Raw genomic sequence first — 15,074 nt, 5'->3', positions numbered from 1 at the left:
AGGGAAGTTTTGGTTAAAGAGAGCATATAGGGCAGGTTCCCATAGTACCTCCAGGGATGATGAGACAAAGAGTGACATTTAGTCTATGCATATCAAAGGACATGCAAATCGCAGAATCCAGTGCGGTCCGTAGGTTGGTCAGCCATTTCCAAAGCCACTTCAGGGGATTATAAAGCTATCACATGAAAACAATTACATCAAAGTACATTGTCTAGTAGGACGTTACATTTAGATGTTACAGTCAATTCGCAGTTGGACATATACATTTGACATACATTAAATGCTCCAGAGACAGCCCCATTGGAATTGTAGATTGTAAAGAGCCCCAATTGGTCACTTAGGGGGGCCAAGATTATCTTAAAGGGATAATCTGCTATAGATCTTTCTCGCAGATTCCTGACACAAAACCCACTAGTAATGGTCAAAAAGTTAATTGACTGTTTAATCCTGGTGGGGTGGTAGCCCAAAGCTCCATGACCCAGCCTGATTTATGCTGGAGGAGGAGCTTATTCTAGCCCCCCCCCTCTGGGATTTGAATGATTACTGTCCAGGATCAAAAATTTAATTCGGGAACATATACCTCTATGATAGTCCCTAACGTGTCTCCCTAATAGGAGCTCAGGGTTGGTTGTTAGCATACTCGTAATATGTCTACCCGCACATTTACGAAATTCCAATTTTGTCTTACCAATGTAAAAACATTGGCATTGGCATGTTAATAAGTATACAACCCCTATCGACTTAGTTTGCGTAGTGTTGAGGTCTAAATAATTGACCATTGGGTAATGTGATATCTGATTTGGTATTCATATATTGACATGTGGTACATCCACCATATATAAATGTACCTAAGCGTTTACAGGGATCGGATCTAAATGATCCTATGAATTCACTTTTAACCAATTGGCCCTTGATCGATTTTGCTTTACAAAAGGTGATTGCTGGATAAGATAGTATGTAGGGACTTAGAGTAGGGTCTATTTGTTGTATATGCCAATGTTTTTCCAATATTTTTCTAATCAACCTATGTTTATTATATTTCGTGATTAGATGAGTTGTTTGAGGTTTTATTTTTTTATTATTGGAAAAGAGGGGCTCGTGTCTGGATTGATTATTTGCCCATTTAAAGGCTTTCTTAAGACAAGTGAGGGATTGCGTAATCCTTAGTTTTAGGTTAGCCATTTCTTTTTAACCTTAAGTACTGTAAGGGATTGATTGTACCAAAACGGTTGAGGGTGTGCACTAGTTAAATGTAGGATGGTGTTTCCCGCAATGAGCTTTTCGAAAAAGACTACTGGAGAGACTCCCATTAATAATTTTTATGTTTTTCACATCCAAAAAAAGTAATCATAGCAGCGCTGCAAGACATTGTGAAACTCAAGTTGAAGTTATTCTTGTTAATAGCTGACATAAACGCATTGAGGGCTTCAACAGAGCCCTCCCAAATAATGAATACATCGTCTATGTAACGATACCATGTAGTGATGTGACTAGTTAATGAAAGTAACTCCTCATCATTCAGAAGGGAACGTTCCCACTCCCCCAGGTACAGGTTGGCATACGATGGGGCATAACATGTCCCCATCACCACCCCATGCCTGGAGGAAGTGGGGAAAAAAATGTTCTCAATCTTTCCAGCCTGGAGGAGAGATGTGGGGTCTTATAGACCCACCTCTCTCCATAAAGAGGACCTGCCACGCACCATTCCTATTACAAGGAATGTTTACATTCCTTGTAATAGGAATAAAAGTGATCAAAAAAAGAAAAAAAAACATTTTTTTAAAGTGCCCCCTTCCCGTGTGCTCACGCACAGAAGCGAACGCACACAAGTCACGCCTGCATATGTAAATGCCGTTCAAATCACGTGAGGTATCGCCGCGTGCGTTAGAGCAAGAGCAACAATGCTAGCACTAGACCTCCTCTGTAATTCTAACCTGTGAAAAAAAATTAAAGTTTTGTCTATGGAGATTTTTAAGTACCAAAGTGTGCACAATTTTAAAGCGTGACATGTTGGGTATCGATTTTAATTAATCTTATTCCATTTTTTCACACGTTATACATTCAAAACACAGAGGACAGAGAAGGCAACATACCCACTCTCCCCTTTGCCCGCAGGGCCAAAAATGAGAACTAACATAGTTCAACTAATCAAAAAACTAAACTCAAAATGCCCCTCCCCACCCCCTAAACTCAATTATCAGTACCAGTCCAGGAGATATAGAGCACCAGTAAGTTACAATCCAGGGTGTGGTTATGTCACTTGTCCATCTGGATTCGGGGTAGAATTTTAAAGATGTTTGTGCATACATGTAGAACAATCTATTCACAGCAGTGGCAAGAATGCATAGTGCCTATCTCCTATCCCATAAGACTATACAGTCCAATAGGTAAAAACTGTTGAAGTGTCCAACCATGGCTGCCAGACCTTGTAGAACTTTTATTTTTTTTTTAACAGCCCCTGGAGGTATATGTGGCCTTGTAAAGATGGATTATGGCATTTATCAGACCCTTCCAGTATATTGTAGGAGCATTTGGCTTCTTCCAATGCATTAAGATGGCCTTCCTACCATAGAACAACCCCATATTGAGTAAGGTGCGATTAGCTAGAGAAGGAACGACCTCTTCCACAAAACATACTCTTTGTGTCGTTGGGATTGGAATACTGAGAACCTCTGACAAGCAGGGAGTGATTGCAGACCAGAAGCTCCGGATCTGCGAACAGCTCCAGAAAATATGTTGTGCATTCGCAGGCGAGTAGGAACACCTCCAGCATTCATACGTAGCAGAGGGATAAATGCGCACCAGCCTGGCTAGACTGTAATAAATCCTATGTAAAAACTTAAATTTTATAAGGTGGTCCCTAGCGGATACCAAGTGTTTAAAAGGGTAGTCCCACATATCTTCCCATTCCTCTCCTTAGTTTTCAGGGATTTCCACCACCCAACGTTCTCTGACATCTAGTTACCACTAGTGGCGTTTTTTTTTAAGAAGGATTTGTACATAGCTGATAGAGGTTTTGGACAATTCTTCACCTGTTAACAGATCCTCAAGGGCAGAGGGTGGTACCTCTACCCTCCGGGTGGAGAATTGTGTCTGAAGCGCATGGCGCAGTTGTAAATACTGTAAAAAGTATGGATTAGGTAGGTTATGTCGTATTTTTAATTGATCAAACGTTACGAGTTCTTCCTCCCTTGTAATGTCCCCAAGTACCTTAATACCCCTACTAGCCCAAACCATGGGGTCTGGTAGGGAGTGGAAATGAGGCAGGTTAGGATTTATCCATAGGGGAGCAGAGGGTGTAGTTCCGATGTAACTGCGGGAAGTTAAATTTATAGCTACTTCCCAGGCTTTTATGGTTGCTTTCATTGACAGAGTCAAAGTTGGATTGGATTTTGGACCGCTGTACAGCGCTAGTCTTAAACTCTCTCATAGGAGCCCAACTGAGCTTCCTCAAGAACTGTGGCAGAGTCTCCATCATCTGCCAAACAGCCAGTGTTGTGCAAAAACCATCTGGCCAGCCAGGTAGAACTTCTGCCAATCTGGTAGTGCTAACCCCCACTGCCCCATGGTTCTTGGAGTACCTTTGAGTATGCAGGGTGATTGGAGAGACCACAGAAAGGATCCAATAATACTGTTCAATTTGTGGAAAAATGACTTGGGAACCCACACTGGAGAGTGCCTTAAAAAATACAAAATTACTGGCAAGGACTTCATTTTCAGGAGACTTATACGTCCTAGTAGGGACAGGGGCAACCTTTTCCACGGTTGTGTTTTTTGGTTAAGTTGGGAGACTAATGACAAAAGGTTCAGTGGCATATAATCCCGGATGTTAGCTGTAACTTTTACCCCCAAGTAAGTGATAGCGGAAACCTATTGAGAAGATTGTCATCCTCTGCTCTCTTTGCACCCGGACCTAACGGCAATATCCATGACTTGCCCCAATTCACATGAAGACCCGAAAAAGAGGCAAACTTATTGAGTATTTGTAATGCCGCCTGAAGGGATGGTCCCGGGTCTCTGAGGAACAGGAGCAGGTCATCAGCATAGAGTGCGAGGCTTTCCTGTATAGATCCTACCTGGATTTGCACCCACCTCCTTAGATTGACGTAACGCTCTCCCATAGGCTCCATCATTAAGGCAAAGAGGAAGGGGGAAAGAGGGCATCCCTGTCTAGTGTCCTTTCCAATAACAAAAGGTTGAAAGCCCCAACCGAATTGCTGTCTGAGGGTCGCTGTACAGTAAAGTGACCGCCGGAAATTGGGCCCAAATCCCATACTCTCCAATACTCTATAATAGCCTATCAATATATATCAATGTTGATAGATACTATAACTTTTACTGGGACTTCTGTAGTGTCTAATTGTAAATGAGTGAATAATTTCCGTAGGTTGGTGTCCGTGGATTTTCCAGGCATAAATCCCATCTGGTCAATGTCCACCAGTGAAGAAATGACCTTGGCCAGTCATGATGCCAACACTTTGGTTAGGATCTTTAGATCCGCATTCAATAATGCTATGGGGCGGTAGGACGAACACTCCTGTGGGCCCTTACCCGGTTTCAATAGGGGAAGCATACATGGTTCGCCATCATTGAAGATGGGAGGACTCCACTTTTAAGGCAGTTGGCAAAAAGGACACTGAGTCTTGGGGCTAGTTGTGCCACATATTGTTTATAGAAGTCTGCCGGGAAGCCATCTTGGCCTGGGGATTTATGAGGCGGAAAAGCTAGTATCGCCGCTTCTATTTCCAGAGCTGAAATATCAGCATCCAGAAGGGTAACATCTGTCTGAGTCTGACAATATGGGGAGAGAGAGTTAATTTAATAACCCATCTAGCTCACCGGTGTCGTATGCTGGTATAGGGGAGTAGAAAGTAGTATAATACCTCACAAATTCTTCCAAGATACCGGAAGGGTCAGTGACCATGTTCCCCCTCCCAGCGGTTTTAATAACAGGAATACTGACAGGTATTGTTTGTTCTGCCGCCAAGAGGGCCAAAAGCTTGCCATTTTTGTCCCCTTAAGCAAATATCGATTCCGCCCTCTTCCCTATTTCAGCACGGCCCAGTTCAGAGAAGTGCACTGACAAAAGTCGCTGTGTCTCTAGCAGAGATGTATCATTGGTCTCTGGAGAATCAACGTGAGCACTTGCACATTCCCGTTCATTAGCTAGGACATAGGCGTGCGCAATGGGTGTGCCAGGTGTGCCTGGGCACACCCTAATCCTGGAGTTGGCAACCAGTCAGTCGTGGACAGGTGACCGTAAAGCCGTGGTCCTTACATGCCGACCCCCAGAACCTGGACAGGGCAGGGAGTGGAAATTTGTGGAACCAATCTGTAGCAGCTGAAAGTAGGCATCTTCTCCTCTCCCTCTCACTGACATTCAGCTGCCACAGGAGGAAAATACAGGGGATCGGTACAAATATATGCCACCCCTCTTGTCCCAGTTCCTCTTCTTTCTGCTACCCAGGTCCCCCTGTGTGCCCCCCATTGTTTCAGGATTACAAGCGGGGAAGAGGCTGATTAATATGTCACAAACGCATATGTGTTTGAGCTTTGAGGTGCGCACCCTAATGCAATAGGCTGCGCACACCTATGCTTGGGACACTCTTCATTAGGAGAAGCTCTCCCTGTGCATTGTGATCTTTCCTGGCTGCTTTTATCGCAGAGATACATTCCCCCCTTGCCACAGCTTTAAATGCATCCCAAACCAAGGTCAGTTTAGCCGTATCAACATTGGTTGACCAGTAAACTGCAATGGAGACCTGTATCTGGGAAGTCACTTGATCCTCCTGCAACCAGTCTGGCGACGACCTCCAGCCTCCCCCTAACCGGGAGAGTCAGGGTGACCGAAAGTGGGCAGTGGTCCGACGTTCCCCCAGTCAAGTATTCAGTGTCATGGACATACATTAGCAGTGGAGGATTGCCAAAAGCCAAATCAATTCTGGCAGAGGATCTATGGGTAGCAGATAAGTGTGAATAGGATTTGTCATTGGGGTGTTTCCAGCGCCATAACTCAGCGAGACCAGTCAGACATCCAAGAGCATAGGTCAGCGGAGACAGGTCTATTGGTATTTTGAAGATTCCAGTGTGGGGTCTAAAATGGCATTGAAATCCCCCATGAGTAGGGTAGGCAGGCTAATAAAGGGAGCCAGTTTTACCATTAGATCATAAAGCACTTGCATTGAAATAGGAGGGGGCAAGTATATATACACAATCAACATTTTCTGGTTGTATATATCCAGCACCACAGCCACATATTGACCCCCCCGGGTCAGAGAACACATGGTGAATAGTGCAAGGGACAGCCTTGCTAATTAGGATGGAAACCCATCTTGCGTAAGTGGAGTATGTAGAGTGTAATGCCCTTTGAATCCAGGATTTGCGCATGGATAAGATTTTGCTTCCCTCCAGGTGGGTCTCCTGCAGGAGGATGACATGTGGCTTTACTTGTTTAAAAAAAAAACGGCTGCTCTTTTAAATTTACTGTTCAAACCCCTTACATTCCAAGACACTACCTTGAGCCTGCTATCCATCAGTATGATTCAGAGGAAAGGATATTGCACATACCTGTTGCTATCCAGATCCTGTGACATAGTTTCTGAACTAAAGCAATAATTGGTGCATCTAAAAAAAATAAAAAAGGAACATGCTGAATGGTAACCATCCCCGCTGTTATACCAGAAACTTGCAACCAAAAAGTAGAGAGTAAAAATTGTCCAGCACCTTGCTCCCGAAAACCAAAAAAACTGAAAAGGTCCAACCATTGGTGTCGAAAGTTCGGCATTGCTATATGAAAAACTTGCATCTCCACGCACAACTCCTTGCCAACCAGTTATAAGAGCGGTGCATCCTTCAAACTGCAGGTTAGAGTGTGATTACTGAGAAAAGAGCGCTTGGCAACATACAGTGCTAGCCAGCACCGCAAATGGTGGTGATGCAAACGTGATAATGAAAAACCTCCCATGGGTAGCAGAAAAACATGGAAATAGAACAGGCCTCATCCGAGGAGAATTGGGCACCCAGGTGGCGTTAGGGGTTACCATCCAGCCAATCACATGCATCTTGCGGAGTGTCAAAGAATTTGATCGAGCCTTTGTATTGAACCCGGAGATGGCTAGGATTCAACATGCTGTATTTTATTTATTTTTCTTGGAAGCGTCTCCTCACAAAAGGAGAGACGTTTCCTCTGTGTTTCAGCAGAAAAGTCTGGAAAGAGCATTATGCGAGCATTTTCAAACTTGAAATCCTGATGCTTTCTTGCTTCAGCCAGGAGCATGTCACAGTCTCTATAGTTTAGAAACCTGACTAGGAAGGGCAGAGAACCAGGGGGTCTAGCACCGGTGGGAACCCGGTGTGCTCTCCCCACCATGTATGTGGGCGGAATATCCTCCAGGGAAAGCAGGGTTTTAAAAAGCTGTTCAGCAAACAGGACCAGTCTAGCTCCTTCTGCACCTTAAGGCAATCCCACCACCCTCACATTATTTCTCCTCTGCCTATCCTCAGCGCCCTCAGCGCAATGTTGGAGTGATCTTACCATGTCACTGAGTTCAGACCGTTGGGAGCCCTGGGAGGGGGAGGCATCTTCCACCTGAGATGCGGTCTTTTGCCATTATGAGCCTGCCTCTGATCTTGTCTAGGCCGTGTCTGATGAGATTACACTCAGATGCCAGGTAGTCAGTACGACCCATAAGCTCAGTCTCGGAATCTGTGCAGTTATCTGGGCAAGGGTCGGTTTGAAGGGCTCCAAAGGGATAATTTTCAGGAGGCAAGCCGGAGCTCAGAAGAGACACGTCTTGCCCTGATCACATCCGGTCACAACCCCCCTCCGTCATCCACGTTTTTTGAGTGCCATTTTGTATTGAACTGCCCGGTGCTTATTCGGCTGAATCTTGTATGTTTCTATACCTTCACTATATTTGTTATCATCAAAAACAAAGTATATACAGTATACCACGTGTATGACAGGCCTGGCAGTAATGTCTCCTTTTAAATAGGGCTAAAAGAAATACCTGACCTCCTCTAGCATGCTGCAGAGGAGGACTCTTGCTGTCTGTATTAAATCATTGGTCCAACATACCCCCTTCTCTCCAGTCAGCAGGGAGCACAAGCATTGCTAATTGAAGAGCTAAAAGTCTGATTCAGTAGGGGCTATGTGGGACCTAAAGGGAGAACTCAACCTCACAGGAAACAGACTTTTCCACTCAGGCTGTGGCTACTTTCTTAAGCTAGGTACACACTACCATTTTTTTCGTTCAGTCAATGGGCAGATTCCAGTTGGATGCAGGAGTCCCCCACTTTCAGGATACACTAATCAGCACTGCAGCTAATTGGCTGCAAGCCACTGATCGAAGCAGTCCCATTCAACAGAAGCCGATCTAATGACTGGCTTCTGTTGAACTAGGACGACTACACACAGCTTGAAATTTGGCCGGTCCCTGCTTAAATGGCCAGACTTCGATCTGTGTGTACCTAGCTTAAAGAAAATATACTGGAAAGTTGTGCAATTTCAATATATACAGTACTATAACACCCTTAATAGTGTCAGTGCATGACATAAAAATCTCCTATTCTTGTGTAAAAAAACAAAAAACAAAAAAAACACTTAAACATGCTTAGAAATTTAAAGGATAAGTTCACGTTTGAGAGCATGTTTCACGTTACACCCATATTTAAGGTGTAAGAGCATGCAGGAGCCTGGCATTGCACCCATGATCTGCTGATCACAGGTGCAATGCTTTCCAGGCTCCTGTGGGAAATACATTTTTTTTTTTCTGCAGAAACGTGCATTTATTATGTTTTCCCAAAATGTAAACTTAGCCTTTAAAGCTTTTACAAAAAATAAGACATTAGTCCTCTTCTTCCAAAAAGTGCCAGGGTCGATAGGGGCATATTATTCCTAATATTGTCTCTCAAGATGAAACGCATTAAGAAGGGGCTCGGGTAAGTGATATCATGCCGTATTTTTCGGAGAAAACAACCTCACACTAGCAGAGGTTGCAAGTGGGGCGCCGCTCTATTAGACGCATGGGTTTTCATCTCTAGTGCTGAGTTTGGCACTTCGTAATGTGATTGTATATGTCTTGTATATGTCTTATTTTATTGGTAATGTTTTAATAAATGGCTTTATGTTATTAAAGTCTTATTAAACTCAAAAGCAAGCATGTATTATATTTCAGCTTACAATTTCTTAGATGTGATGGCTGCACTTGTTTTCTTTTTTAGGCTTTCTTTCTTCTATTTTCATCTGGTGATCCAGCCAGTAAGTCTGTTTTTCAAAAGAACAAGCTCTCCTGCAGAATGTTCCACTTACAGAAATGAGACAAACCATTTAACGCTATCAAGGGTGCTTACAATGATCAACATTTATTTATTTAAAACCTTTATTCTAAAAAGGGGGGGGGGGGGGGGGGCATCAGCAACTATTACTAGCAGGTTACTCAGTCGATCAACTCAGTACATTCAGCCTGCTCCCACACAGTTCGATTCTTGGCTGGTCCCTGCTAAACTGGCCAGGCCAAGATTTTAATCGTCTGTGTCCAGCCTTACTGGCCAGAGCACCATGTGAAAACAGAAAAAACCCCGAGAAAAGAAAACTCATGCAGTCACCACATCTAATGATTGGTGCGCTGCAACATACTACATTTTTGGGTTTAATACCACATTAAGGTTTTCAAACAACAAAATAAGCGCTTTAAACCCACTTGTTTAAGGGCACCAATTTGTTATGTGAAGATTCATGTTGGTGGCACAGTAATAGGAGTTTTTTGTGTGATGCACTTAATGGTGGTATATATTAATTTGTATGTGTTGTAGATATATATATATATATATATATATATATATATATATATATATATATATATAATTAAAATTGCACAATGTTTGGGTGCCTATGGAGGAATCATTCACAACAGCTTTAGAGATTTAAAATATCCATAACACATGTATAGAAAAAAATATATTTAGATATACCGTATTTATCGGCGTATAACACGCACTTTTTTCCCCTTAAAATCAGGTAAAAATCGTGGGTGCGTGTTATACGCCGATCCCCGCTGTCTGTGAGCCAAAAAAAACCGAGCGCCTCCGAAAAAAACTGAGCACCGCCGAAAAAGACCGAGCCGAGTGCTCGGCTCCGCTCGCTGTCACGCCGTCACGCCTCCCTGCTGTCTCTGAGAGGATGAGGAGCGAGCGCTGCCGAAAAAGATTGAGCCGAGTGTACTGTGTACTCGGCTCCGCTCGCAGTCCCACCCAGTCCCGCCAATGGACCTGTGTTATGTCAATCATAGGAGCTGGGCGGGACTGCAAGACGAGCCGAGTACACAGGCTCTGTCTATCTCGGTGGTGGCAAATTTAAACAATTACATGCTGAAAACAGCACTGGGCAATGCTGCAAACGGCACTGGGCAAGGCTGCAAACAGCACTGGGCAAGGCTGCAAACAGCACTGGGCAAGGCTGCAAACAGCACTGGGCAAGGCTGCATGTGACAATGGGTAAAGCTGCAAATGGCACTGGGCAAGGCTGCATATGACAATGGGCAAGGCTGCAAATGGCACTTAGCAAGGCTGCAAATGGCACTGGGCAAGGCTGCATTGATGGGCATTTAAATGTAAATTTTTTCCCCTTAAAATGCCCTCCTAAACTTGGGATGCCGGCGCGTGTTATACGCCAATAAATACGGTATTTTCACTATAAAGCTGGCCATAGATGGATCAAAATTTGCACAGTTCAGCAGGGACCAGCTGAATACTGAATTGTGTGGCAGCTCCCACTCAACAGAAGTCGATCTAATGATTGACTTCTGTCAAATTTTTCTCAATTAGCAGCTACAGCCGTTGACCATTATAATCAGGCAGTGAAGAGTCCCCTGCTTGTCAAAATACAATTGTCAAAATACAATCCCAGTGGGCTGGATTCCTCTATCCATGTCTATCCATGTCAATTGTGAAGATAGAGGAATCTTTTTTTTTTTTTTTTTTTTTAAGTATATATAAAAAAGATCCTGTGAGCCTCCTCTGATTATAAATTTCCTGAATGGCACCGTGAAACAGCTGCAAGCGTTAAACAAGTCTCATAAAAACATGCAGATAAAAGTAGAAATAAATATATACGCTGCACTTTCCAATATACTCTTTACGTGATATATATGTGATAACCAAAGTGCAAATATGCGTGTGAGTCATACACCGTGATACATCCAATGACTAGTGACTGTAAAAAGTGACAATAGTGCAACAAATAGTTATGATTACTTAAAAATGAACATATATATGGAAATAATCACACTAGTAAAAAGTGCTATAAGGTGCATCCATATGGTGATTGGTTGTATCAAAATTATTGTTCATAAAAGCATATAGTGGACTCAATCCACTAAAACAGATGAATAAAAAGTGCTTCTATGTGCATAATGTCATCCAATTATTTAAATTCAAAAGTGCTTCTAAAGTCCATGCGATTTGGAAACTGCTGTGTAGATAATCCAAAACAAGCTGCAGTGATCCATGCGATTTGGAAACTGCTATGTAGCAAGCCACAGTGATCACACTCAGGTGCTTCCCCCTAGGTATTAAACGCTCACCTCTGAATGTGTGACTTTGCACTTAAGCTTAGTCAATACATGTCTGTGAAGAGTATATTTGAAAGCGCAGCGTATATATTTATTTCTGCTTTTTTTTTTTTTTTTTTTTATTCTAGCCACTGGCTAAACAAATTATCCATATATGGCCAGCTTAAGGCTGCAGTGATGATCAGTGTATTCTGACAGCAGAGGGGGTCCCACTGTCAGAATAAATAGGTCAGCAGGGAAGATTCCCGTATCCACCTCGCTTGGCTGATTGAAAAACTGGTCAATTATGGCAGCTTTACTTTAAGCTTTACCTTGGCTCTTTTTATTCCTTCTTTTTTTAGATAACCGTGTTGCACCCTCTAGTGTGTGCTACTAGAATGAGAGTATGCAAACTTAAGTCTGGCCCAGGGATAAACCTGAGTGACTGAATCTGGGTCAGGGTTATTGGAGGCCAGGGCTGAATGACCCATCCATGCAGCTCTCTGGTGCTTCCCCCTGTTTCTAGAATGTGGGAGAATGTTGTAGAAGATAGTGGGCGGAAGCATTGTGAGGTTGCCTGGAATATTTAGGGGCCTTAGTCAATCCTCAGGTTGGGGCCCTGGCAGGGAACTAAGGAGCTTTAAATAGTTACAGTATGCGCCATGCCAGCAGGGGAGTTGGGTGGAAGATGGAGAAGCAGTGCTGAGGGGAGTCTGTCAGTGGCCCTTGAGGGACCCCTGCCGGGGAGGGGTTTTACCTCGAATTGGAGCTTGGGAGGCTGGCCTGAAATGAGGCAGGCACTACAGTAGGCAGTTGGAGGGACCCTAACCGGAGAGGCAGCAGGAGCAAGGAGAGACAGTGAGTAGACCAGCACAATCTACTCACAGGGACAGACAAGGGGAGAGACTGCCAACTGTAGCAGGTCTCTCTTGAAGACAGAGGTGTGCCAAGTCTTCATCCAACCTTGCCCTGGGGAGTCTCCATGTGTATGTCAGTCAGGAAGACTGAGAAGAGAAAGCAGCCAGGTGGGCTGGTGGCAGCCAGACGGGCTAGCATTTCTGCAAGCAGTAGAACTGGTATCAGTGTCTACAGAGAAGCAGAAGGTGGTTCGAGATGCTGTTCACTCCCTGTGTGCTACTTTACCAAGGGACTGAAAGTTCCTAGCCTGTAATGGGCTATTGCTGAGCTAACGAGAGCCTGTTAGTTACTCCAGGAGCGATCCAGCATAAGCTGTACAAAAGCGAACCAAGTTTGTGCAGGAGGAAGGAAGAAGAGGAATCTGTAAATAATGAGGAAGTTGTTCCTGGTTCTGTTTTATTGAACATTTGCAAGTTGGGCATCCCATAATCCCTTACCCCATACTAGTTATCATCCCCTAAAAAACAACAAAAACAAGCCAAAGGCGGATTTTTGTATCTGGATAAAAGAAGAAAATGCTTAGTGATTGGCTGTGTAGCAGTTGGAAACCCTGACATCAGCAATTCCTACGGGGGGTAGTGCTACAACTGCAATGAGATTGTTATGCGTAAATATAAAACTATCTTTTTCTTTTGAATTTAGGTCAAGCCAGAGGAAATGCAGTACTGGAAAACCAGACCAGAAAGACTTAAGTGAAAACTTGGCAGCAACTCAAGGCTTGGCTCACATGATTGCAGAGTGCAGGAGGCTATTTCAGGTACATCATTGATTTTTTATCAAAAAGATACTGCCTTTGCTATTTAAAAATACACAGATTGATGCACATAAGTTATACAGCATCACATAAAAATATAAATAGCTCTCAACTCTTATTTATGGTTGGACTTTTTTCTTGTAGACAAACTTGCTGCAGAGAGTGTCTAACTCATCTATCCAAGATATCACATGGTCAGACCGTGCGCCTATCTCTTTACAAATAGAGTAGGGAAACGACTTTGCACCAAAACGTTTGTGGAGATGCAACAACTTGGTAATACAAAATCCTGAAAATCAGAAAGAACCCAACTCTTGAGTTTTTCAAATTCAATGTGCCCGAAGCCACAAATCCCTTTGCTAATTGCAATACCCACAAAGCTAATTTACTATGCCAACAATAACAAAGCAGGCAAGTTTCTAGCCAGTAGACTCAAGGCCTGGAGAGTTAAGACTAAAATCCCACATATTATCCATCCTGCCACATAAGACAAACTTACTAAACCCACAGGCAATAGCCGACTCGTTTGCGGACTATTAGAGCTCACTATATAATTAAAAAAATGACCCGACTACCCCTCAACCCTTGAAGCCGCTATCAGAAACTTCTTAAACACGTTAAATCTTCCATCTCTGTGACCATTCCAACTAGAGTCTTATGCTCCGTACACACGATCGGACTTTCTGACAACAAAACCGTGGATTTTTGTTGGAAGGTTGTTGGCTCCAACTTGTCTTGCATACACACGGTCACACAAATGTTGGCCAAGAATTACGAACGTGGTGACATACAAGACGTACAACGAGCCGAAAAAGAGGTTCAATAGCCAGTGTGGCTCCTTCTGCTTGATTCCGAGCATGCGTGAACTTTTGTGCGCCGGACTTGTGTACACACAATCGGAAATTCTGACAACAAAGTTTTGTTGGCGGAAAATTTGAGAACCTGCTAGCCAACATTTGTTGGCGGAAAGTCCGACGACAAATGTTCAATAGAGCATGCACATGGTCCGACTTTCAGCCAACAAGCTCACATCCAACATTTGTTGTCGGAAAATCCGATGGTGTGTACGGGGCATTAGAATGCCATGATCACTAAAGAGGAAATTGACCACACCATTCTTTCCCTCCCTAATGCTAAATCCCCAGGCCCAGATGGACTCACAAATTAATTATTAAACTCTTCAAAGATATCTTAACCCCACATCCCCTATTAGTGTTTCATGAAGCTGCCTCATTAGGCTCTTTCCCCTCAGATATGCTTGAGGCACACATTGTTACTTTGCTCAAACCAGGTAAACCCCCTATTACGCCAGCTAACTTCCATTCAATCTCCCTACTGAATGCGGACTTAAGTCTATGCCAAATTACTAGTAAATAGTGTAACCAGCGCGCATCATATCTTAGTGTGTATTAAATATAAGTGATCCCGATAGTTATGACTACTATTGGTATACCACACTTAAAGCCATTTCAATCCGGCCAAAAACTCATGAAAAACGTTATTACTATAGACATATGTTTAAAAAATCATGAAATTGACTTATTTTTCTATATTAGGAACATTTAAATCCTATACTCACACCACGTGTTCAACAGTGAAAGAAAACATGTGTTATTAATTACAATGTTACTTATGAAAATCAATCCGCAACAATGTAGTGAGCACCCTGAAACATATGTTGCTAGTAACAATGTTACTTGTGACTATCAATTCGCAACAATGTGGTGAACACCATACATATCCAAATTAGTGCTAAAAATGTTTATCAGTGGGACACTTATTCCCCTTGAACATCTTAGATGTAGAAACAATGATCAGTCCTTGATGGAAATATGCTAGGTTGATATTAGCAC

The 15,074-nt window shown here is 43.2% G+C and overlaps 1 protein-coding gene across 3 annotated transcripts in view; it reads left to right on the top strand.

Moving 5' to 3' along the window:
• Positions 1 to 15,074, top strand: part of LOC141132388 (rho GTPase-activating protein 7-like) — a 314,961-nt gene that overhangs the window by 214,306 nt on the left and 85,581 nt on the right. For all 3 annotated transcript variants that reach the window (XM_073620714.1, XM_073620713.1, XM_073620715.1), the window contains exon 10: positions 13,110 to 13,224. In XM_073620714.1, the coding sequence (XP_073476815.1) occupies positions 13,110 to 13,224 (115 nt within the window). The remainder of the gene's footprint in view (positions 1 to 13,109; positions 13,225 to 15,074) is intronic.

This window comes from Aquarana catesbeiana, linkage group LG03, assembly GCF_042186555.1.
Source record: "Aquarana catesbeiana isolate 2022-GZ linkage group LG03, ASM4218655v1, whole genome shotgun sequence".
NCBI classification, from domain to species: Eukaryota; Metazoa; Chordata; class Amphibia; order Anura; family Ranidae; genus Aquarana; species Aquarana catesbeiana.
This window is presented reverse-complemented; position numbering and strand designations above follow the sequence as displayed.